The sequence below is a fragment of the Rhipicephalus sanguineus genome, chromosome 1, assembly GCF_013339695.2.
Source record: "Rhipicephalus sanguineus isolate Rsan-2018 chromosome 1, BIME_Rsan_1.4, whole genome shotgun sequence".
Taxonomy (NCBI): Eukaryota; Metazoa; Arthropoda; class Arachnida; order Ixodida; family Ixodidae; genus Rhipicephalus; species Rhipicephalus sanguineus.
The window spans coordinates 234,462,677-234,487,987 of record NC_051176.1 but is presented as its reverse complement, the minus strand read 5'-3'; the positions used below and the strand labels follow the sequence as shown (position 1 = coordinate 234,487,987).

The 25,311-nt window shown below is 46.5% G+C and overlaps 1 protein-coding gene across 3 annotated transcripts in view; it reads left to right on the top strand.

The window, feature by feature from the left end:
• The window catches only part of LOC119374846 (zinc finger protein 423), a 174,497-nt gene that overhangs the window by 134,476 nt on the left and 14,710 nt on the right, over positions 1–25,311 (top strand). The window contains exon 1 of one of the 3 annotated variants that reach the window (XM_037645053.2): positions 21,122–21,299. The exons of the other annotated variants lie outside the window; for them this stretch is intronic. Coding sequence (XP_037500981.2) covers positions 21,182–21,299 — 118 coding nt within the window. The 5' untranslated portion in view covers positions 21,122–21,181. Of the gene's footprint in view, positions 1–21,121; positions 21,300–25,311 lie in introns of those variants that run through there. 3 annotated transcript variants of the gene reach the window in all.

Below are 25,311 nucleotides of genomic sequence, written 5' to 3'. Positions count from 1 at the left end.
TGGGACGCGTCGCTGGGCTTGAGGGCACCCGTGACAAGGTGAAGAGGAGCCACCCAGGGGCGAGTCCTCGGGTTCGAAACACAACAAGGCGGAGTTCGAATGCGAGGGGCGCGATGACAAGCAAGCGCCTGCCGCTTTCAGTAAACATTCCCGGGAAGAACCGCGCGAGGTCTGTTCACCATCACTTTTAACGACCGAAACGGTGGTCCGCGCCGCGCGGGGTGTAGAAAAAATGACGCAGAGGCGCCCTGGGCTCCAGTACACCAATATGCCTTCGACAAAGTCCGCGAACTTCTGTTGTCACAGAAACACCAGTAGCAAGCGGTTCCTTCCCTGAAGGTTTTGGGCAAAGTCGCGCCTGCCTGCACGCGCGGTGTGCAAGTTAGACAGGAAAAGCACTGTTGACTCTTTGCATATTGAGTTGCGAGTTTTCGTTTGTCTCACCCAATTTCCGCACTTTCTCGTACAGGAATAAAGTATAGTCTCCTCGCTGCGCTGAAAGTGAGCGGATGTCTCCTGCATTATTTTTCCACCCGCGAAAAGTTACGTCTTTGATTCAACAACAGACAGTACAATTAAAAAAAAGGTTGTAGTACTTACTAACTTCGGTTTACTAACTACTTGTCACATATGTTACTACCCTGTTAGTAAGTGCGGTTAGTAACGGGGAGGTTAGTAACCGTTACTACCCTCGCCGTTACAAACGCACTTAGTATCGGTTACTACCCTTCTCGTTGCTAACTTGTAAAATAGGTAGTAACGGTTACTACAAAAAAAAAAAAATTAAGTAGCCGTGATCCTTTCGCCTCTTTTTTTTATAACGGTCACTTCACGAGCATCAACATTGCGATATATCATTAGGTAATTATGCACAGCACGTCATGAATCAGAACAGCACACATACACAACAACAAGGCTACGCGACACGTACAATTCGTAAGCGTTTCCAGGAGTATATATAGCCCTACCTCTGGGGAACGCAGCTGGTGCCAGTGGGCAGCTAGGCTTTAGGATAAATAGCTTAAGTTATGCGCCTATACTTATATAGCGTACAATTTTATTAGGTGCGCGAGGTGACATAGCGTAGGACTTTTAATCAAGCATATTAAGACAATCAATATGCTATGTATATTTTGCGTAATATCGTCTCAACATGGCCTAATATACAAGACCCAAGACGGGGTACTAAGCTTACTAATATCGCCTCAATGAACTTGAATCGATTCCCGTGCTAGTGAATAGGTTGTAAAAAGCTCGTAATAATAACTTCTAAGATTGGTTTAACAAACTCGTTTAACAGGTGCATGGCAAAAAGTTAGTAACGGTACGCAAGAGGTAGTAACCGTTGCAACTTTTAAGTGTCTGCTAACGTAGGTAGTAAAAAGGTAGCAAAAAGTTAGTAATGGTCCAAGAAAGCTAGTAACAGCTGCTGTTACTATTTGCTCGTGGTTACAAGCTTTTTCCAAACTTTTTTATAGGAGTGTGCAATCAGACTCAAATATCAATTCCTCTAAAAATGTTGGCCGTACAAATTATATGTCTTCAAGGCATGATCAAAAAAAGTGAATACGAGAAGGGTTTGAGAAAATATATTAAAATATATTAACAACTTTCGCTCAGTGAGTGAATGCATGTTTTTGCAGCACTGTGAAGGGTTATAAGCAAAGTAGCTTTTTGTTACTAACTCGAGTTAGTAACTTGGCTGTTTGGGTAGTAACAACACGCCTGTTGCTTTCGAGTTTGTAAATGGTTAGTAACTGTCTCAGAGAGTTAGTAACAGTGGCTGTTACTAACATTTTCCTTCCAGTTACTACCTTTTTACGAACTTTTTTTTAAGAGTGAAACGTACGCAACAGGCGTAGAGTAATTACGGTATTGAAGTGCGCAAGGCGGTTTGGGGATCTTATATTCCCGAATCTCCCTCTTACTTTCCTTGGATGCATTTCTTGAGAAAAACAGCAAGGGGGTGGGGGCGGAATCGACACATATTTGCCGATTTTTTTACTGGAGTGTCTCGAAAGTGCACGGCGGTATCCTCAGCTTTAGGATCCCTGATAAGTCGACACGCATTAAAGCGCTGTACGGCTGAGTGACCGTCCACTGCCCCTCAAACGCAACAAAAGCGCTAGAGTTATTAATTTAAGAGGTAATTACTGAATGGATCAGTGACTATATAAAGTTATATTGTCTAGCGCGAGCAGCGATGGTGGACGCAACACTTGTTGGATGCAACACCGAGCACTCCAGGTGGCCGAAAGGAAGTCCAGGAAACTCCAGGTGGCCGAAATATATAATCCGGAGCCGTAACTGTGCGGCGACACTCGCAACCCCTATGTTGCCTCGGAATGTTAAACGATATAAACGCATAGGTAATCAATAAATGCTAGGTAATTAAGAAACTTATTAGCGATCATCGCGCAGTTAGTGGCGTCCGATTCTGCTGTGGGCGAGTTTCCTTAATAAGTCCCATATGTTCAGTAATTACGGACAGTTGTTAATAAATGAACCGCATGTACATTATAGACACCTTATAGCTGTGATATCGATCATGCTGCATACCCAAGTCGATATATGTAATGATAGGAAGGTACTTCCTGAATTCCGGCAAGGGATTTCAAGAAAATTAAGACACACGCCAAAAAAAGGGGTGCTTTTTTTATGTTTTTCTTGTTCACTTTTCGGCCGAGGGACCGGCCTTCCTAAGAATGAGCACCATTTCGAATAACGGTTACTCTAGGGAGGCCGGTCCCCCGGCCGTAACTTTGAAAAGGCATTCCGTTTTGTCAGTCGGAATTTTCGTGCCCCCCCCCCCCCTCATATATATATATATATATATATATATATATATATATATATATATATATATATTATATATATATATATATATATATATATATATATAATATATATATATATATGTGTGTGTGTGTGTGTGTGTGTGTGTGTCTGTGTGTGTGTGTGTGTGTGATGCATATTTAGAGGCATTTTTGCTTCGACAAGTTCGCAAAATCTATACGTTGTTGACACGCAGTAAACACGAGGTACGCTATACTTCAAAAGTCCGACAGATCCCACGCATTGTGAGAATCAATTTTATGCGAAGCAGCCTATGCCGGATTTTTTGCTTTGAGCCAAGCGTTACGAGATGGATGGACGTCTTCGTGTAAATACAATAGGTTCGCGCATATCTTCGGCTTACCAGGCGCGCCGAGTACACTGGCTTGTAAAGGGCAGCTCATGGTCCGACGTAACGTCGGTGCACTCACGTTAGAGGAGAGACGTGAGTTTTATCGCCAGGAGGTCCACAGGCGCGATGATGTGCGTATCATAAGTAGGGTTCCTTTGCTTATTCGCGCAATACTACTTTATTATATATCGTGCTGAGGCATAGGTGTATGTATGTATAATGTTTATTACATTTATGTAAAGGCGGATAACCACATGCAATCACAGCTGGCGTTGTCCTGACTTGACGCTTGTAAATGGTCTTTTTCCGAAACAGTTTGAAGCACTGGCGTGGCTCTGTGGCCGAATTCTTGACTGCCATGCAGAAGGCCTGGGTTCGAGTCCGGTTGGAACCGTAATTTTTATTATGTGCTTCCATCGGGATATTTCACCCATCGACAACACCGCGGACCCCTGCACCGCCTTTTCTGTGACACGGGCTCCTTGTTGCGTTAAGATTTCCGAAGTCTGGGCTCATATGGACTGTGAATCACCTGTGGCACGTATACCCGCATACCACGGGCCGTTGTATGCGGGCATGTGCGACACGTGACTGGTGGAAAGGATTTCATTACGTACGCGATAGGAAAGACCCGTTATTCATGTCATGGCCTGCGAATCGTGTTCGTCATACACTCGTGTCCTCTTATGCCATATTGGTAGGCCTATATATCAAGTTAAGCCGGACTCTTGAAGAATTAAAGGACAGGCGTACCGCGGTTTTATTCTAAGTTCTACAGTGCACGTATCTGCACAATAACACCTTCAGGCACGTACGCAAGGGGAGGCCCCCCCCCCCCCCCCGAAATTCGTCCAGCCTTTTATATTCCCGGGCAGCTTTTTTTCTTTTTACCGTGAAAAGACTTTCTTTCGAATAATTAGGCGTTGCCCCCCCCCCCCCCCCCCCCCCCCCCCCGGAAAAAAATCCTGGCTACGTGCCTGAACACCTTGACACCTTTTTAATGAGAACTAACAGACAAGTTAGTTCTCATTAATATTGTGTCTAACAAAGATAAACGATCCCTTGAAAAATCATCTGCTTTCCTTCTTGACACCTTTTTGTTAGATAGTAAATTATTACAGTGAATGTAGTAAATATATGCATACGTGGATGAACATTATGATCCTCCGAATAGTGTTAATAACACTAACATGTTCTGTTTTTGTAAACTTGCAAATACTAGCGGTGAAGCAGACTTAACTGTTCTTAACTTGTTCTTTAGCTTCGATGTATAAGAACACAGACGACTTCGTTACAGGTGTGGCAGAAAAGGAAGCATTATTGTTTGTTTGCGCTAAAGCAGTGCAAGCAGAGTAAGCAGAACGCAGGATAACCGTGAAAAAAAAAAGAACACCAAGCAAGTGAATTGGACAGATGGGCTGATGAGTGCCAGACACTGTAGGTTGTCTATTAGCGCTTCGGTTACGCTTAAAAAAGGAACCCTTTGAGCGTTTCGGGCATAAAATTATCATTGGAGTGATCACCAGTTCACTGTAGTCAGATCGTTGTATGAGCAAGCAATCGGCCTATATCGAAAAATTCAAAGCACTGTCACGTATAATGATAACGCGTGCCAGAGACAACCGTTCCAGACTAACTTGGTGACGGTACTGCCACCTGAATCGATGTCACACGGTCCGATGTCACATGGTTATACCGATGTTATACCGATGTTATACCGATGTCACACGGTCACTTTTGATCGTGATTGGGCCTGATCTGGATCGAAGTGCTTTATCATGAATGGCTCGTTTACGCAAACTGCAAAAGGTAGCCAATCACTGTTTGTTCGTTTATTTTTGACACGCTTTCGTATTATGGCCGAGGGCAAGCCTTCGTAACAAAAAAAAAAAATCGTTTTTTAGATGCGCTGCGTTGAAGTCGCCCGTTGGAAATCCTCTTGCTCTTGGAATCAGTTTAGCTATACGATGGTGTACTGCTCAAGCTATCGAACACAGGACCAGGACTTGCGGTAAACGATAATATTAGGTTTAAAAAATACGCTTGTGCTGGAATACATAATTGAATAGACTGAGAGGCTCAAGTCTTTTAAGTGCTTTGACAAGATTTTCTGGGCAAGTTCCAGACCACTAACAGAGACAAGTACGGCGGCAGGTTCTGTGGCTCGGATACCTGAGAGCGACTTTTCGTGCTCACTGCGCATTAGGGACAGCTTGCCGCTCTCCCTATCGAGAAGCATATTATTCTGAAGAGCGAACACTCACCTTGCGGCCCAGCTACTGCACTGATGTCAGCGCCACGAGCGGCTGACCGCACCGGTAATATCTTTTGAGATCTGGGACGATCATCGTCACAGAGAAAAAAATCTGGCAGATTCCACGCATTGTGGGAACCGATTTCATGCGAAGCAGTCGGTGATCGAGTAGTCAGCCTATGCCGGATTTTTCGCTTTGAGTCAAACGTTGCGAGGTGGATTGACGTATTTGGGTAAATTTAGTATTTGTGCGCATATCGTGGGCTTGACAGGCACGTCGACTGCGCTTGCGCGTTAAGGGTCCGAGTAACGGCGCCACTCAAGTTAAAGCAATTTCAGTTTTGTCCCAACGAAGTGCACGCTACGGTGCGATAATGTGCATATCATAAGTAGCAGTCGTTGGCGGATTCGAGCAACGCTTGAGCATACATGCAGCTTGCGGAGTGAATGTCTATTACATTTTTATCAAGGCGGATAGCACACACTGCAACAAGATTTGGCGTTACCCCGAGATGATGCTAGGATAGGGTCTTCTTACTAAGATATATTTTAGGCGCTGGCGTAGCTCTGTGGTAGAATACTTGACTGCCATGCAAAATACCTGGCTCCGATCCCGCCTCGAACTGTGGTTTTTATTCTTTGCTACCATCGGGATTTTCGTTTGTGGACAACGCCGGCTTTTTTTGCAACACGGGCTTCTTAGCACTATCGCATTAAGATTTCCAAATTTTATTCTCGCTGTCCCTGGGTTGATATAGACTGTGAATCACCTGTGGCGCATACCCGTATACCACCGGCCATGTTATGCGGGTATGCGTAACATGTTATTCATGCCATGACCTGTAAATCGTGTTCGTCATACGCTCATCTCCTCTTATGCCAATTTTGGTTAATATTAAGTTATGGAAGCGACCACAAGAGCGCCAAGACATAGGCGGCAGATAGATATATAGAGATATGTGTACAAACTGTCAAAGTGCCTTTGGTTCGCTACGAAATGCTTCGCGTTTAACACTGCCTTTTCAGTTTCATGCAACAAAACGTCACGAAACGACCGATAGTCGGTCTGTAATTCTGTTCGGGCCATGGTCGAGCTGCTTCGACGAAACAGCGATCAAAATAGTTGATAAGATTAATTCACCGACTCGAATGCAATGCGTGGCTATATGTGATGGGTTTCTTCTGATTTTCCACCGCAACTTGGCTCAGATCAGCTGATTGCCACCCAGCTGAGTGCCACCGTATACGTCACTTATTGCGTTGTCGCAGTAACTGCAAATAAGCTCACGGCGCGCGGCCGAGCTAGATTGTGTGCTCTGTAGGGACCATGCATGCTCCTCTTGAGTCGACCCAAAAGTATATTGTAAGTATACAGCGAGAACCTATACAATGTAAAATCCCATACATGTTACGAAGAAAGCCAGCATTTCTTTTTCTTTTCTGTAGCTTCATGCTTACTACCCGCACCGGCCAAAGTGTTGCGCTGCTGTGGCTCGAGAACGCGGGTTCGATTCCAAGCCACGACGGCCGCACTTCATTGAGGGTGAAATGCAAAAACACATGCGTGCTCAGATTTAGGTGAAGCGCGGTGGTCAAAATTGATCCGAAGTTCCCCACTATACGCGGTGTCCCTCATCAGCATGCCGTGGTTCTAGCACGTAATACACCAGAACATGATTTAATTAATTTCAACTTCGCACTACTCCTGGCTGTCGCACTAATGGCGACAATTCATGCCTCTAAGTTCTTTTAGACACCCTATATTCTATAATTACAGGTTTCAAGAGACCGTTACACACACACACACACACCCACACGCACGCACGCACACGCACGCACACACACACGCACACACACACGCGCACGCACACACACGCACGCACGCATACACACGCACACGCACGCACGCACGCACGCACGCACACACACACACACACACACACACACACACACACACATTATATTTAGCTTTTTTTTTCACTTATACATCGTCTGCGATCGACATTTACTTGATTCGCTCACGGATTTCCTTCCTATTAATTCAGTTAAAACTCGATCTAACGAAACCCGATATTTACGAAGTTCCCAATTTAACTAAAAAAAATTTAATTCCTCGGTAGGTAGCCATATGGTTCAATGTTATCATCAAGCCGATTTAATGAACTAACTTGGCCACCAAACCCGATTTTGCGAAGTTTTTTCCTGAAATAACTGAGTAAAAAAATCAATGATTTTCATCTGGTCTTGGCACAGACGGGTTTTTCTTCAAGCGTCGTTCTATAGCGCAATCGCGTTAAAACACCTTGGCGCCTATAGTCACGACCCTAGCTTCAATTTGACGGGGCTCCACGCCGAGCCCATGCACGCTACAACGGACTAGTCGGTAGCTCCCTTACGTACCAAGTGGCGCTAAGGACTGCGGCGGTTGCTCTCGTTATCTTATGCATGGTTTATACGACAGACGTCATCTACTCGCAACTTTATCGCTCGGCCTCATCGCACAATCACTACATTCGTTCGCCGCGTATTTGCATATCGGTAGCATATTATAGCTTCACGTGACCGTCTACTGGCCTGCACACCCCGGACACGGGGAGCTCCATGGCCGGGCGACATAGGAGGCTCCATGCGCGGGCCGCCCTCGCGGGTTTTTTCACCGTCTCTTGCACAGGTTGAGCGCAGCAACGGCCACTGGAGTCCTGGACTAGGGACGCACCCTTGCTGCTCCCTTATCTCTCTTATCTATTGAGTAAAGTTTTTCAATCAATCAATCAATCAATCAATCAATCAATCAATCAATCAATCAATCAATCAATCAATCAATCACATGCGCAGGCGTGGGTTGGTGGCAAAAACAACGGCGTGGTCGCTTCTGGGTGTCGCTATGTTGTGATTTGACAGATCTAAGGACCGAAAAATTCCTTCCTCGATTTCACGAACTTCCTGATTTAACGAAATGCGTGTGCTCATCATTTCGTTAAATTGAGTTTTAACTGTAGTTATTCTTCTACACTGTACGTCAGCGTTCTTCTTTATACATGCGCTTTAGTGTGATAGTCCTCTCACCTACCTATTAGCCTTCGTATATATACTATAGTCCTTTCTCGACGCAGAAATATATGACCACATCTTCAGTTATTTCTGAAAATATATCTACGTGCACACCTGCATGAACTGCGGTCCCTACGTTTATGTTTGAGGGAACTAAACATTTGCCGCGTAGTAGCCAGTGCATTGATGCGTTGTGTATATTTCTGTATAACGTTACTCGCCCCTTGACGCCATGTACCTTGTACGGTTTCAGAGGCGGTAGATTAGCACCATTAGTAACAATTACTATTTCCATAGTAACTGACTTATGCCGCGTTGTAACTGCAGTCACTAAAATGGTCGTAAAATATGTCATAAGTAGTTATAACTACTAGCTTGGGCACACTAGAGTGTGTATTTTAAAGGGGCCCTGCAAAGCTTTTCGAAGTAATCATCGAATGACCTCACAAGGAGGCAGCGCGGGTCATAACCCTGATCATGTTCTCGCGAACATCAAATCAGCCAATGACCGTATAACTCCCTCCATTGACGCAGTCGGGCCCGTCGATGCGGTAATTTGCCGAGAGAAGAGTGAGCGATTTCTATCTGACTTTTCAACGTAATTGTTAATTCCCTGTCGTGCTCAGGGCTATAACGTTTGGCTCACGTGTTCGTATAGTCTCGACTACCGATAAGCAGCGTTTTCTGACCGTGTTTAAAAAGTGTTGCAAGGCTCCTTTATGAGAGCGCGTCTCCCTGCACTGAGTCATTTTTAGCTGTTTAAATGCACAGCTAAAACAATCCTGCCATCAATTTTCTCTTAAACCCGTCTGAATTTCCAATTTTAGATACATTACTCATTGATGATTCCCGGAATGGTAGTTGGAAGCTCTTAGAAAAAAGGTTGCAGTAATTATAGCAGGTCTAGGTTAATATGTTGTCACATATGTTACAACCGTGTCAGTAACTGCATGGCAACTGCAGTTAGTATATCAGCTACTAAAACGGCAGGGTAATAACCCGTAGTAAATGGGCTAATGTACCGCAGCACCAAGACGTCGTAAGCGTTATGAGAGCAGCTATATTTGAAATTACCAAAGTGTGCCTGATATCAACCTTGAGTTCTGTCCAGGGAAAACAATGAATGCGGACCACATTGGAATGATTTTCTTCCTTCATTTCTCTTCATTGCAGTGCACGTAATAATTTGTCACATAACGGTCGTGTAACGAAGTGGGGGTGACTAGCTATGCAACGTACAAAAATAAGCACAGTGTAAGGGAAAACACACCTCACATACCTCACAATGCGATGAAGTGCGAACTAAAGTGGTGATAGTACATTTCTATAACCAAACTTCATGTGTGTACGCAACGAGATAGTACATGTTTTAATTAAAAAAAGAGACAAGAACAGCTAATTTAAATGATATACAGAAACTGGATTCATCCAGTCTAATACACCTCGCGCGAGATGAAGCAGTATATCAGCCATCTTTGAAGCTCTACAATTGATAAATACGTAGGAAAAAAATGAAAGTAAGAACGCTTTTTAACAGTGTACTGCATCGAGTACAGGAAAGCTGTAAAGAAAGAAAATGCTGGGCGTGGACTTATATTGCAAATACATTGATATTGAGTATGAACAAATTGGACTGCAACGGAGTACTTCGGGAATCGTGACTCTTTCTTTCATTCCGAGCACAAACTGAAGTCTAGCGCGCCTCCAAGCGTTTCATCTCTATAGACCTTTGGAATCAATTACCTGTTCCCGTTTATCCATGTTTTCCCCTACTCATAAACCATACACCGGGGACAGGGGCGTAGCCAGCAAGCTTTTTTTTTTTGGTGGTGAGGAGGGAGCGACTTCTCCGTTTATGTATGTGAGTGCGTGTGTTTGTATGTGCGCCCGTATGTGTATATACATACAAAACGTAAAAATTTCGCAGGGGATGAGGTTTGAAACTCCCAAACCACCCCTCCCCCACCCCTGTCTACGCCACTGGCCGGGGTATTTCTGATCGCTACACCATGAAGGTCGATACTTCCACACCTTGAACTTGAAACCTATATAGCCCGCCGCGTTGGCTATCTAAGAGCGTAATATCCTTTCAGGCTATCCTCTAACATAACAATGTCATCTGCGCGAGTGGTGAAGAGCGCCCTCCGCTCCCGGAGAGACGCCGACAAGCCGCAGTCTGCGCACGTCTTCGAGCAAGGCCCCCTCGCTCTCTTCTTTCTGCCGCATCCCGCCGGCCTAGCGCACAGCTGCGGGCCACCACCGTCGCCGCGCGACCGGCCAGCGCGCGCATGCAGGAAGTACGAGACGCGCTCGCCCTAGAACCTGTTGCGTCGCGGCCGGCGAGGACGGCGGCCGGGGATTAGAGCTCGCCCATACCGCCGCGCTCTCCCCTTGCGCAGCGCCGGCCGGAGACGCGTGGGCGCTAATCCTGAAAGAAGAGAGTTTCCTGCACGGCAACGGTGCCCGCCGAAGCATGCCGAGGGCCTTGAAGGGATCAGTCCGGGGGGAGCCTCCATTCTCGACTAATAGGAGCCTGCATGATTGAGATGTTGCCTTGCACCGGGATTCCTTCACCGGCTTCTTCCGCCGCGCGGCCTTGTTCGCGCTGCGTCTGAGCGCCGATCGAAGCCCCCGGTTCTTCATTTTTTGACTCTCTCTTCATCCTCCGCCCACATAGGCAAATGACGGCAACAACTCGGCGCAAAGACTCGCACGACTGGTCCGCTGTTTTCTGGTACTGACGTCGACGCTAAAAACTGCATGAGCGGAACTTATCGAGTAGTTAACGTGCGTCGTGAGACTGGACCAGACACTCTTTCTCCCCAGCGAACCACCGGCTCATGCGAGAGCAGATGCACGAGAACGATTCGTTCGTTTGATTTCTTAAAGGGGCGAGAACAGATTATAAGGAAGTCAAAATAGTTTGTCTCGTTACTTGTTCGAATGAGCGAAATGTAGAGCGCTGCAACGGCAGTCGCTCAGTGCTCAGCCAGTCCTTGGCTCATCCCGAGAGCGCCGCGATGGGTGAGCATCGTCGGCTCTTCGAGTGTACCAGTGGGAGAGAGAAGCGTGACGGAGCCGGGAATGGCATTCGAACACCCAAGAAGAATCGTGACGCATTCATCACTGCCCGGCTTCCTTTCCCCGAAGGCGCGCCCGGCGGGCCGCCGTGAGGACCCGTAGCGTTTTTGTGCGCGTGCAGGGGACACATTGTGCGGGCGCTAAGGGACTCCCGTGTTACCCGTGGTGACCGCGACTCGCGCCATGGTGCACGCGCGCGTGCTTTAACGAGGCCTGATTAGGGAGGTGCGCTTTCAGGGAAGGGCGCCCGCTGGCGCGCGTGGCGGCGCGCGGGAGTACGCGTCGCCACGGGTTCGTAGACCTCCAGCCGGGCGCCCTAATGAAGACCGCGCGCCTGAAGAAGACGCCGCGAGCACAAAGGCTGGGGTGCCTCGTAAATAAAGCGCCGAGAGCAGGTGGGGCCACAGTGTGACGCGCGCCGCCGGACGGCTGGCGCGCAGGACCGGTACCGAGAAGCTCTTCCGGCCTCTGGCGGCAGCGGCGCGTCGTGCGCAAATCACGCGGACGCCCCGCGGCCCACGTGGCCCGCAGCCAAGGTCCCGGGCGCTACGCCCAGGGATCGGCGGCCCGCTGTGTGGTCTCCGCCGATTCCCAGAAGGGCGAGCGCGCGCCCTTTCTGCGCGTCCACCCACTGCCGGCCCGGCTGGCCAGCCGCCGGCCAATGGCGTCTCACCGTCGTGGGGGCGATCCACCTCTGGCGACCCGGCTGGCCCGGGACGGGTGCACCTCTCGTCGTTTCAGAGGAGGAGGGCAGGCCGGCTCGAATGTGTGAGCACCGGAGGGGCTACCCTGCAAGTCACGCCGTGCTTAGTTGCGATTAACGCCTTCTCCCCTATTCTTGCCTTCAATGCCCTTCTCTTCGGGTTAGTAGACGCTTAACTAATCTACTTTTCTTTTATCGGGCTATAAAACCTCCAGTGTCGTATATCTCTTCTCTCAAGACAAAGCGCCTCCTTTCACTGTGAAAAACAAAACGTGCACGCGTTCCATTCATCTTCCACGGTGGTCTGCCGTTATGCCTGAATTAACTTCTGCTTACAAGGATACAGGCACGTGCTTATTACGAGAATAGTGTGACGGTATGTTGCATTTTGTTTTACACCATGCTAGGTAGGGTGCACTTTACCTTACTGCGCGGAACACACACGCACACGCCATTACATGCGGCAACCATTGATAATGTAGAAAAACCGAATACTGAGCGACGGTAATGAACGCCTGAGAGACTTGCTTCCAACCGGTGTCGCCATATATAACGCGCATTGCAACAAAAATGAATAAACTATGGTAACTATAGAAAAACGGCGCCTTCACATTAGGAAAAAGTTTTTCCGTATAGTAAGGGCTCAAAACAGTAATTTTGTATAAATTATTTTGCCCGACACAGTTTAACTTCCGTGCGCAGAGTTCGAAGCGCTCTCACGGAATCACAAATTTTTTTCCCGAAGAATACCGCCTCAATAACTGCTTCTCACATTCACATGTGTCAGCACGATTTTTCTCAGTGGGATTGGAGGTGGCGGAAAAACCACCGGACCCACTTGTTATGGAATGACCCATATACATACAAGGTGCCCCAGCTAACTCTAGCCAGAGTTTAAAAATATGACGACGCACCTTATGACGACGCGACAAAATAATGCACGTTGCTGACTATTGCGTAGAGTAAGTCACACTATTTTTTTTTTGTGAGTGTTCTGTATAATTGCTTAATTAAGCAACTTTTGAAGCAATGAAGCTGGGCAAGAATTTCTATGAGAAAGTTGTAGATCGGTTCGCGAAACGTCCGATTAGACCGTTTCTAACTTTCTATTTATTAAGCATTAGCGTTTTTCCGCTCACTACAGATGCCAGGCGAAATACAAATATGCTACGAAAGAGGGGGGATTGATCGAGGACTCGTTTCTTTTGTTCGACACAATTGTTTCATTAAAAATATACCACGTGACATACCCGTTTGCGTACCTATATATGCGCGCCGTGATAGCAGTGCTCCCTAACGTTCCGCGTGCAAACGACTATGATATAGTCGTTCGCATCGTTATATAGTAGGCCTTTTTGCCCGGGTGCACGGGCTGCCGCGACAGGGCAGCGACGATAGTGGTGGCTGTGTGATGACGCACCTGTTGCTTGCGGCCGCACAAGCTTACCGCCGCCAGGGAAGCATCACGGCGCGCAAGCGGACATGTCACGCGGTATATTTTTGTATTTTGTGGGCATATATAGTAAGCCGAAAAAAAGACCAATACTTAATAGACAAAAAGTTAAAAAACTGTCTATTCGGACGTTTTGCAAACCGATCTACAACTTTCTCATTGGAATTTTTTCCCTGAGCTCCGTTGCTTCAAAATTTCATTAATTAATCTTGCTTAATTAAGCAATGAAGCAAGACACAAAAGATAGTAACTTAATCCATGCAATAGTCAGCAGCATGCATGCATTTGGCCTCGCCGTCATAGAGTGTGTCGGCATGCTTTTAAATTCTGGCTAGAGTTAACTGGGGCACCCTATGTATGTATGACAACTTAAGGTTCACAGGAGAGCAGCGTAAAGGGAAATATCGGTATACAGACTGGAGTATACATACGTATGACGCACTATTTTTATAGAGCTGCTATGCTGGTAAGGGGGGGGGGGTTACTTCGCCATTTATCGAGCGCACGTGGCAGAGGAAGATGAGCCCCCAGGTGTGTTCTTCGCGTCCTTTCGAAAGTGTTGCTGACTGACATGTATACGTCAAAAACGAACATAAAATTACGAAAACATAGATATAACTTGACGAACCGCGTCTAAGTTCATCAACGGCTGTCGACGGCGTAGCGAGTTGAAGACGAGAACTATAAAGGCATCGCCTGTGAAATATATCGTTGTCCATACGCACTCGACACGATACGTTGTAAGAACATTCTCGCGGCCTACGAGGGGAAGGGGGGGGGGGCGGGGGGAGCTGAAAAGTTCATGGCTTTGTCACCTTCCATTTAGAATCGAAACGTAGAACCACATAAAATCTTGCTATATTGTTAAGTTATTGTGCCAGTATGAGATGTGTCTGATTTTCGTAACTATCTTTAATTTCAGACGGAACTTAAGATTGCAGAGGCACTAGCAGGTTTATTGTCTGTGGAGCTTCCGAGTGTTATGAAGGTTTTTTTTTTGTTTGTTTGCTTGTTTTTCGCGGGAAATTCACAATGAGATGTCAAAAACACTGGGGGATGTGTCCTTGCTACAGCAAAGTAATAACCTAGGTATCTCGTTTAAAGACACATCTTATTATTGAAGATGAACACAGCAATGACCGCTCAACAATCACAACGGATCCGGTAGTGCTGTCCGCAAGCTGATTCTTGATGATATATGCGAACATCCACCAGAAAGATATGTAGTCCAGTTCCTGGGCATCTGTGGGGGGCCCGTTTATTTCATCACTATATACCAATATCCTACACATGCGCAAGCTTTTAGCGAACTGGGTAACGAAATGTTTCAACACTGAACATTCGTACACGTCCAAAGTTGTGGCATGCCGAAGTGAAGACCCTGGGTTTTCATTCGGTCAACCATCGCTCCTGAGCACCTGACCTGGCCCCTTCCGATTACCATCTTTTTCTTAACATGACGAAACACTTGAGGGAGCGTCGTTCTGACCACATTGCTGATGTCAAACATGCTGACGTGAGCTGGTTTGACGACCAATCGCAAGCTTTTTTTTATGGACTATAAAATATGAAACGACAATGTAGAAAGGGCATCAGTCTGAGGAGGGATTGCGTTGAGTGTGTGCTTTCAAAGCTATGACTATATTATTTCTGTGCAAAGCCGGGAACATTTCAGCAACCCCTCGTATACCATTCAGCGAGTTTAGATGCTAGTTGATATATCATTCATGAAACACCGCAACAACAAAGACTTCACAGTGAAGTTTGATTGTAATCTGTCTCACGTTAGTATTGCGGGAAATGATTAAACACTATGCTCTTGCATACGTAGAATATCTCACGTCCATGAAGTCAACGTGCACACGAAAAAAGCAACGAAGACACGAAATCTGACATCCGCACTCTGTCGCTTGCGCCTTGCGCACATGGCAGTAGACAGGCGTACGTTTTCATGCTGCACTGGAAATAAGGACAGCATCTGCATGTATATATACCCACGCACGATCATTCTAGAGGCGGCATATCGATTCTCCCGCCTGCGCTTTGTGCGATGGGACAAGAAACATCGAGCACTTTCTGTGGTCGTGCCCAATCATCCCGGAAAGGGACCTTCTTCGAAATCTACAGAATTAGGAAATGTATTTCATGCGCGTATACACGCGACACCTCGTGTTTCCAGAGTGAATATTTACGCCTTGTTTTTGCATTTCTAAGGTAGACTAATCGGTTCGACAGGTGGCAAGCACCCTATATAGTGGCATTGCTAAGAAGCCCAGGCGGAACAATTGCCGGCCGCTATCGCCTGGCTAAACCAGGCTCAACACGCCGCCACCAGCACCATACATCTTCAACTAAAGTTCGGGACGGCTGGCGGCTCGCACAGCGGGTCTATACGTGAGTGCGCGGATCTGCAGATTCTTGCACGCAAAGAGAGGAGCCATCCTCAGCGCTCCGCGCAGCTCCGCACGAATTCGTCGCTACCTCCTTCATCGTCTTTTGCGTTGGTAGCAGCCAAGAAAGACGACGCATATCCGCGGTAACCAAACCATCTGTCATCGCAGTCACCTGCGTGCGCACTGTTCGCCGAGGCCACCGCAGCATGCCCCGAAGTCCCGGCTCTCTCGAGTGAGAACGACTCCATAGATCAAGGGATTATTAGCGTAGCACATAGCGCGGTACGGAATCTTACACCCTGAGTGGCATGGCACGCCGTGTGAACCGACAGAGAAAGAAGACGTCAGCATTATGCGTGTCGGTATATACAGTTTAGCGTGCGCAGAGCGGCATCCTCCTAGTGGCTAGATACTTTATAGAATTAGCAAAAAAAAAAATTGTCCTCGTTTTCGCTCAGTCATTGGCCATCAACGGGACCATGCTTCCATGCAGTATAATCCAATCCGTATATGTTCGAACAAGTCCACAACCCTACCCCTCTTTTTAGTTTTTTAGTTGGTGCACATAAGTATGCGATAGCTTCTATTTATTGCATAATTAAAATATAATGTGTCCGGGGACTATTCACCGTCGATGTAACGACGCGAAATTATATGCTGGAAACTGTATACAATACGGCAGCTCAGATAATGCGACCATATCCGGAGACAAAACAATGTAGCCGTATCAGGTTGACCTTTACACACACACACACCACACACACCACACACCACACACACACCACACACACACACACACACACCACACATATATATATATATATATATATATATATATATATATATATCAATTCCCATGCGTGGATATATTCAAGGATGCATATGCGCGTCTCAATATCCATCGCACGCACTGTTGATTTTCGAGCTCTTAGACAGAATAATAATTGTGTTTCGTTAATTATACATAGCGATTTCCACCCGATATTATGTAAAGTCGAGTGCCGTGTGCAACGTCCGCGCAACGTGCTCGTGACGAAATTTCTCAAATCCACGATCGTGTTTCACCGACGGGCGCGATGTTGTTGCACATCGCGCGCAATGGATAATACGCACAATGGATCATACGCGTAATGCTTCGGAGTTGCGCAAACAAACGTATGTATACGTACACTAGTACGAAGCAACGCGCGCAACAAGCCGTCCACGGCTCTGAAAGGCAGCTGCTCATTCAGGATAAGGGGCGCCGTGATGCACAGCGCATGCACTGTGGGACAACGAGCAAAGCCTTCCTAAGGAAAAGGAAATGTTTAAACGACGGCATGCAGTGGGAAGATTCACGGCATCGAAAATTCTGCGCAGCGTCTGCTTGCACAGATGTTGATCTATGACTGTGATGTTGCAAATGCTGTGAGCGTGCACATGCATGTACATATATACCTATATGCGTAAAAGGTCCACGTGCATTCGGCACCTTGGAACAATGAAAGGAAACGCTTGAGTATAGTTTTGTAGAAACCGCACAGCATTAAAAAAAAAAGTGTCCTAACTCTTGGAAGTATATACATTCAACACTGCAAGCGAAAGAAGCGCTCCTATACTTACTAAAAAAAAAAAAAAAGATGGTTAACTCCGCAAGGACGCATATGTAGGTGTTCAAAGTTAAGCTTTCTGGTTTTGCTGAAATTCAGCACTGGGAGGCGCGTGAAAACCACCTTTGCAGATAAGTGTTCTATCCGGGGGGACACAAAGTGAGACAATAATTATCACTGTCAGCCGCCCGATTAACTAAGATAAAATAATGAACTTTTTATGAGTGCAGCAAGCGGGCATATTTGTATTGAAAAGTTGGAGGCATCGCTTTTTATACACAGCTGCGCTTGGAAGAATTCTTCTAGCATGTCTGTGCCCCGAGATATCCCGCTGCAAGTTTAAATGCGGTTTGCATGGTTACGCATACAAGACGGTGAGGATTGGCGCAATGTTCCTCCCTGATGTGACGAGCACTCATTGCTTGCTATCGCCAGCCGGTAGCAAAAGTGTACCGTTATCATCTTTGCCTATGCCTTCGACCAGTTGTCAGATTAAACGCCGCACGCAACTGCCGCGGCACATTGGGGAGGAGCTTTGCTCGAATGCGGACTGTCTTGCATGCGTAATCATGCAAAATGCAATTAAACTTTGCAGTGGGGTATCTCGGGACACAGACATGCTAGAAGAATTCTTCCAAGTGGAACTGTGTGGAAACGCTACTGCCTCCAACTTTTCGATACAAACATGCACGCTTGATGCACTCATTAAAAAGTTAATTATTTTATCTTAGTTAATTTAATTGGGCGGCTGACAGCGACAACAAATTTGAATTTTAACAAAACCAGAACGCTTAACTTTGAACACCCTGTATAGTGTCAGTATATTCGGCTGTGCACAGTACATTACCGCATCATCGCTGTTGCACAGAAAAGTACTTTGACTACGAAATAAACCAGGAAAAGTTGTGCGTATACAATGCATATGTGTATCTCGAACGTAAAGCTCGCGCATGCCTCTGCCTCGTCTCCTTTCACATGGGCACTTCGCACTACATTACATATCTTTGGTACACTCTTTCGGAGAAAAGCAGCTTACACACGACAAAAAAAAAAAAAAAATAAAATCTATATAGACCATGTCCCAGTGGTTTCGCGTATGACAAATATGTGCAAATGTTTGTTGTTGTTTTTTTTTTTTTCCCTGCTCCTTTCACTTGAGGGCAGGCTCCTTCTTTGAAATGAATATTTTTCACAAGCGCATGAGATGTCATCTACTTTGCAACTCTCCTCGTTCTCGAAGTATAATGGTCGTACTGTTCAGTGTTTGCTTCCTTTTTTTTTATGGAAGTGTTGAACGTATTCGGGGCAGTTACTTGCAAATACTTGAATATTATTTCCTAATCGAGTTTTTTTTTCCTAATTGAATTCTCTTCGAGCAAATTGTGTCAAGTGCAGCAGTTACAATGATTGGAAAGGTCAACGAACTGAGTGGCCAGACTATAGGGACCCTAGCCAGACTACACGTCAAGTGGCTGATCGTCATGCAGACTGGAAGAGTGCGCTCACTTGTGTCCATCTGCATGTCAACCAACTGTAGAGTGTTTGATAAATCTTAGTAATTGCCGTAGTAGGATACTCATACGCTACTCCCTTCAAGGGAAGAACAAGAAAGGAGGAAAAAAAAACTTAAGGTCATCGTGAATATAGTGCGATATACTATCAGCAAATGATCTTTTTTTTTTTTACAGCATAAGGTGTTATGGAGCTCACAACAGCAGCCGATTATTATGGCGTAGTTGTCCGTTATTGCACACAATGAAAAAAGAAAAAGAAAGCAGAGTTCGAGCGGGAATCGAACCCACGCATTCTGCGTTGCAATCGAATGTTCTATCACAGAGCCGTGCCGGGTTTTTTTTCCCCTTCCCTTCATGGTATTTATAACTAATGTGCCTAATGTATATACATAGAGAACAAAATACTCAAGGCCGCCTCTATAAGCGTATACAAGAAGCTTCAAACTTCTTCGCAAAAACACCCTATACAAGCGTCGTGTCGGGCGAAGAATCATGCTAACACATGTATACGATTGCGTGGCAGATGAATGAGATCACACCAGGCGTCACACACTGTGGATTGCGTGACGAGTGGGTGGTTTAAGGCTTCCCATCCATTACAAAAAAGGGCTCAGCCATAATTCATCTTCAGCGACAGTGTCAACAAAGTGTGCAGCTAGATATATAATGTGCGCGCATTACCTTACAGACGCGTGGGTACCTCGCTACTTCGCAAAATAATTAATTGTGGCGTAGTCTTACCTAGTTCGCGAAATGATGAAGATAAGCGTAGTGCTTATCGGTACCTCGCAATTAAGAGAGCTTATAACGGGCTCTAGGAAGGCCGTTCCTTCCGCCCACCCTCTGACTACTGCGTGTTCAGCGCATGTCTGGCGTCTTTTTTCGCTCATGGATAGAAACAATGTCCAAATTGTCATCCACGGTTTTAGTTCTTATCAGGGGTGCTTTTCAACGGAAAGGAAGTAATTCTTGCTCCATAGTGATCCATCCAATACTGCAGCTATAAGGCCACATGCTTGTCATATCCTCTTCACCCTCCGTTGTCTTGAAGAATACACGTGGAAGCCGTTGCACACCGTTGTCGTGTATTTAACAGAACGTATAGCGTATCGAGAACACCCAAGCAAGTTGAGCAGTGCGCCTACATACTCTGCGTGAAAGTGCTGCGTTGCGTCGTGCGATAACAGTCGCGCGCGATTAAGTCCACTTGCGACTGTCGAGTCTTCATTATGGACAGACACTGCAGCAGATGGACGCGCCGCGGGGAGGCAGCGTTTCCACGGGGTGCGTCCCACCCGCGTCGCGTGCGAGCTGGCACATCGCTTAGCGTGGACACCGTCTACCCTGAAATGCGCGGCCTGAGAGGCCCCCTGCGGAGCGCACGTTCGTCAGGCGACCCGGGGCCCGCGCTCGGCGAAGACGCGCACGCGAGGTTCATTAGCCGCCACCGCCGCGCGCGCGCGCTCACACACAGTCGCACCTGCCGGCCAGAAGGGAGCCCGCCACCCATGTCTTCTCTTGGCAGCGCTCGGCCGGCGTTTCTTGAGCGCCCGGCAAAAAATAAAGCATAAAATGCAGCGAGAGAAGTGGCCTCGTACCTGGCCGAGAGCATAAATAAAGGCGTACAGCGAGTCGCCGTAATGAAGACATCGTCTGAGAGCCCCCACGCTCTCTCTCGGCGCGCCGGAGAGAAAGCCGGTGGTCGTATAATCACCAGGGTGACCCAGCGAGGGGGAAGGGAAGAAGAAGCGGGCAACAAGAGAGCCCAGAGGGGGTGCGCGCTCTGTGGGAGGTCGCGTGCTGCGGCCCCCCTCGGGACCCCCCCGGCGCCCTCTTCCTCCGGGGGGTCCCGCCTCCCCGTGGGTAGCCCCGCTCGCCCGCTCGCCGCGCGAGTCGACCGCCGCTGGCCGACACGCTCGCATCGCGCGCGCCGCTCTGTCCGGGACTTGGTGCGGGATGTGCCGAGAGATGGCCGCCTCGGACCCCGGCTCCGACGTGGACGTCGACGGCACCGAGGAGCTCGACGTCGGCTCCGAATCGCAACCGCAGGAAATGCTCGACGCCTCTAGACTCGGTGAGTGACGTGCGCTGAACCTCCGCGAGGGCCGTCAAAACGTGCGCCTCGAGTTTTGACCGCCTTCGCCGCTCTGGGCGCTGGCTTCCTTGGTGGTCGCCGCCGACCTTCCTCGGCGCTCGTCCACTACCATGTGTCAGCTGTGCGTCCCGTGAGTTTGCCACGCGTATTTGGTGCCTTCAAATACTCGAGGATCACTGCATGTCAATGTTCGTAACTCGGTGGCTTGACCGACGTCCTGTGTCTGACGGTATTTATATTGTGCCTGGTCGTAACTTTCAAATTCGGTAACGTTAAATGTGAGGTAACTTCCGGCGGATAAGCTGTCGCGACTTTGACCAGAATGTCACTGAATTACATGACAGTTTTATCTTTACACACTGCGTTAAGCAAAGTACCAATTCAAAGTGAAGGAGCCATAACTTTAGTACAGCATTTGAACGAACTAGAAATATGCGAAGTGTGTAGTATACAACTTTTTGAAACAGTGGACATTTAGCTCGGCTTTACAGCTGTGCGTAAAATTGCACGAAAGTGACAACTTCGCGAGTAATATCGATACCATACGAAACTGCGCAAATTGTGAAGAAGGAAGGACAGCAGTGGTTATGATCCGTATATAGTGCTGCTTTCTCGACGTTCATGCAGCGCGAGGATATGATCACAGCCCTGCGAAGAGCGTACGGTGCTAACACAGCATGCTAGAACAGAGTAGCGTATTGTAATGCGCCACATACTATATACAATGTGGTGGCATGACGTAATGAGACATTGAGCACTTTCATTTCAGTTTTCTAAAATTTGGTGATTGACAAGCAGTTTATTCTTATAAATGCAGTTTGCACGGCTATATAGGTGCTTGCGCTTTCGGCGCTGACGTTCAGTTTGCAAGCTTTGTTGCTCTTTTGAATTGTGCAGTAAAGGTTCACGACAACTGTGACTCGTTGCTGCAGCTTTCAAATGACAGCACTTCTAAAAGTTTCCCTCACATGAGAGCTACAACCAGGGTTTAAAAAATTACTCTGTAATTCTTTAGAGTGATCTTAGGGCACAACGCGAATAGTCAATCAGGAGCTATCGTCGGGGTACAGAATGCCATTACATGTTATCCTGTATTGCCTATAACGTAGATGTATTTTACGGGTGCTAATATAGGGAAACAGAAAACTACATTACATCAAATATACCTAACAATGTCTTCATACGATCTCCTAGGGCCTTTCTGTCCTCAATCCTTTTCCCCTATACAGAGTAGCATGTATGCGCCTTTGTATACGCCGGAAGAATTCTCTGTTTTTCATTGAAGAGCTTTCTCTCTTCTACGATCTGTGATAATATGGCCACGTTTTTACTTATTTATTTTTATAAACCGTAGCCCCACCGTTCTCAGTGGCAAACAAACGTACAACTAACAATTCTGAAGCCTTAAAAAATATTCTCTCGCGCCTGCATATCTCCAGCCGGTACGCTTGTTTTCAGAGAGCACGAGCCTTTGTACTAAAGCACGCCCGTATTTTACTGTGTGCGTATACCCATTCAAACTTATTCGATCTTCGGGCGAAGAATCATTCGCATATCCCCCACCGACGTTCCTGAATCTGGCTATCTGGCCACTGAGCTGTGTGAACAAAATTTACACGCGGCCTTTTGTCCAAATAATCCTCGGCGCATATACTTTATGTAAATATGTTGTAAATGTGTTACAACCTACCGCAATTTTCTTTTTGCGCATCATCATCCCCATTCGTGAATCTGGCTATACTTATCTGGTCTTGAAGTTGTACTAACGCTAAAACAACACAACCAACTGCAGGGGCACTGATACTTCATTGCTGCTTCCCTAACTCAGGGCATCGGCAGCAAATAATAATAATAATAATAATAATAATAATAATAATAATAATAATAATAATAATAATAATAATAATAATAATAATATCATCATAATCTTTATGTAGAAACTGTGCTCTTTTACTCCACGAATGGCTGTGCTGGTCACAATAAAGGCAACACTATTCAAAATATTATATCCCCGTTCTAAGCTTCCAACTTTTTGCGTGTGAGGCATGTAAAGTTTGAAATTTAGAATACGTGTGTCGTACTTTAGGGCATATGGCGGCCCCTACTCGCCGTCGTGGGCAGTTAATAATGTACTCCGCAATCACCCTAGACGCTGTATATCTTATGAACAGTACACAAACGTATATGTGAACCTGTGGCTCGTGTCACGCTGTACTAACTAATAATGTTTTCGTATTCTCATAGGTATGCACCAAGCGTACCCCCCCCCCTTTTTTTTCTGCCATCTGAAATGTTCTTTGTATGACAAAATACAAAGTGCTCTTTGAATAACAAAATTACTGACGAACAGCAATAACTCAATCGAAGATACGATTAAAGAACCATACACCATTTAAATTCTACTTTATTTAGTGTGTATTGTTGCACCCAAGGTGTATCAACAGCCTTACCTTACCGGCAATCATAAAATTTACACGCGACAGCTAGCTCTAACTGTATATATGTAACGAGAAAACGCGTCGTTATAAATACTGTGTAATAATTCCGACACCTGGCGTGCACAGAAATATCTGACAACACTTCTGCGGTTGTCCGTTGTTACAGGTGTCGTCCAAGGTCGACACACAAGAAATTTGCTTTTGTTACCACTTATATGATTTCATCTTACCTCGTAAAAACGAAGGTGTCAGCACTGGGACCTTTGATACATCCATAAAGGTGTTAAAATTAGCACGTTCTCTCTAAAGAAAGAAAGAAAGAAAGCGTATTCGGCCGTGCTTCTGCCACACAGCGGTAATCGTCATCTGGCTTACTTGCGTTTCCTTTCTCTAAAACTGCCCGCTCCCTACTTTCCTATTAAGAATGCTACTCACGCAGATAGGGCGCACGCCGTTCGTGACCTGAAAGCATATATACTCACTGGACGCCTGGCGATACACCAGAGAAGGCGCGCAGGACAGATAATGATTGTTGTTGTTTGTCAGAAAGACGCCACAAATACTTTCTTTTAGTGTGATAGGCACCTGCCACGATGTCTCGGTGGCCATGGTGTACACGCGGTTTCGATTTAGGCCTCGATGGCCAGATTTTCACGAGGGAGAGGGGCCAGTGAATTTTCGTTGCGCGAACCTCAGTGATAAAAAATCATCCCATAAGCGATCTCCACAACGGCGTCCCTTTCACCCAGAACTGTGGCTTCGCGGCGCCGAATCCTTTGCCCAATTCTTATATTAGGGACCAGAGGGGGCGATACGACCGACCGGCGACACCTGGAAAATACAGCCGTAACCATTTTTCTCCTGTAAATAACGACGACTGTGCTCATATCTTTCGTATACACATGCGCATTCAGTTCAGCTTTCCAACGACGCGACGAGACGCCTTTAACCCCTTTTCCCTGCCTGTCAGAGGTGTCCGCTCTCCCCACATTCAATGAAGCTCTGTGTTCTTGATTCTTTTTTTTATTATTATTTGTACTTGTATGCTTTTAGTCGCATGTTCCAATTTTCGATGCACGCAATGCTCTTTGACAGGAAAAAATTACAAATGATGTAAGTGTGGCTGGGAGCTGCACGAAGTTTGATCATACTACTCAAAGTGCATGTGCGGTTGAATTGTGATGCCTAATGTATACTTCAGCAGTTTAGTTTTATTGGTACGGACAGATATGATGTTCTTCAAGAGGATAGTGAGGCGTCTTCTCTGTCTTCCTTCTGCGCGCTTTCCTTGATATTCTTTCTTTTTTTTTTCTTTTTAGAATTCACATATCCTAATCTCGCAAGCCGCGCCTTTTACTCGGCAGTGAAACTCTTCATCTAAGCAACTTGTACCGTGACAGAGGATCATCTTACATGCAGTCACTCTCGAAGCAAACAAGAAAACAGCTTCAATATTTTATTCATCAGCGGGGTATTCTCGATGAGTGCATCTGAATAATACAGTGAAACCTCGGTGATACGATCACAGCTCATACGAATTTCGGGGTTATACA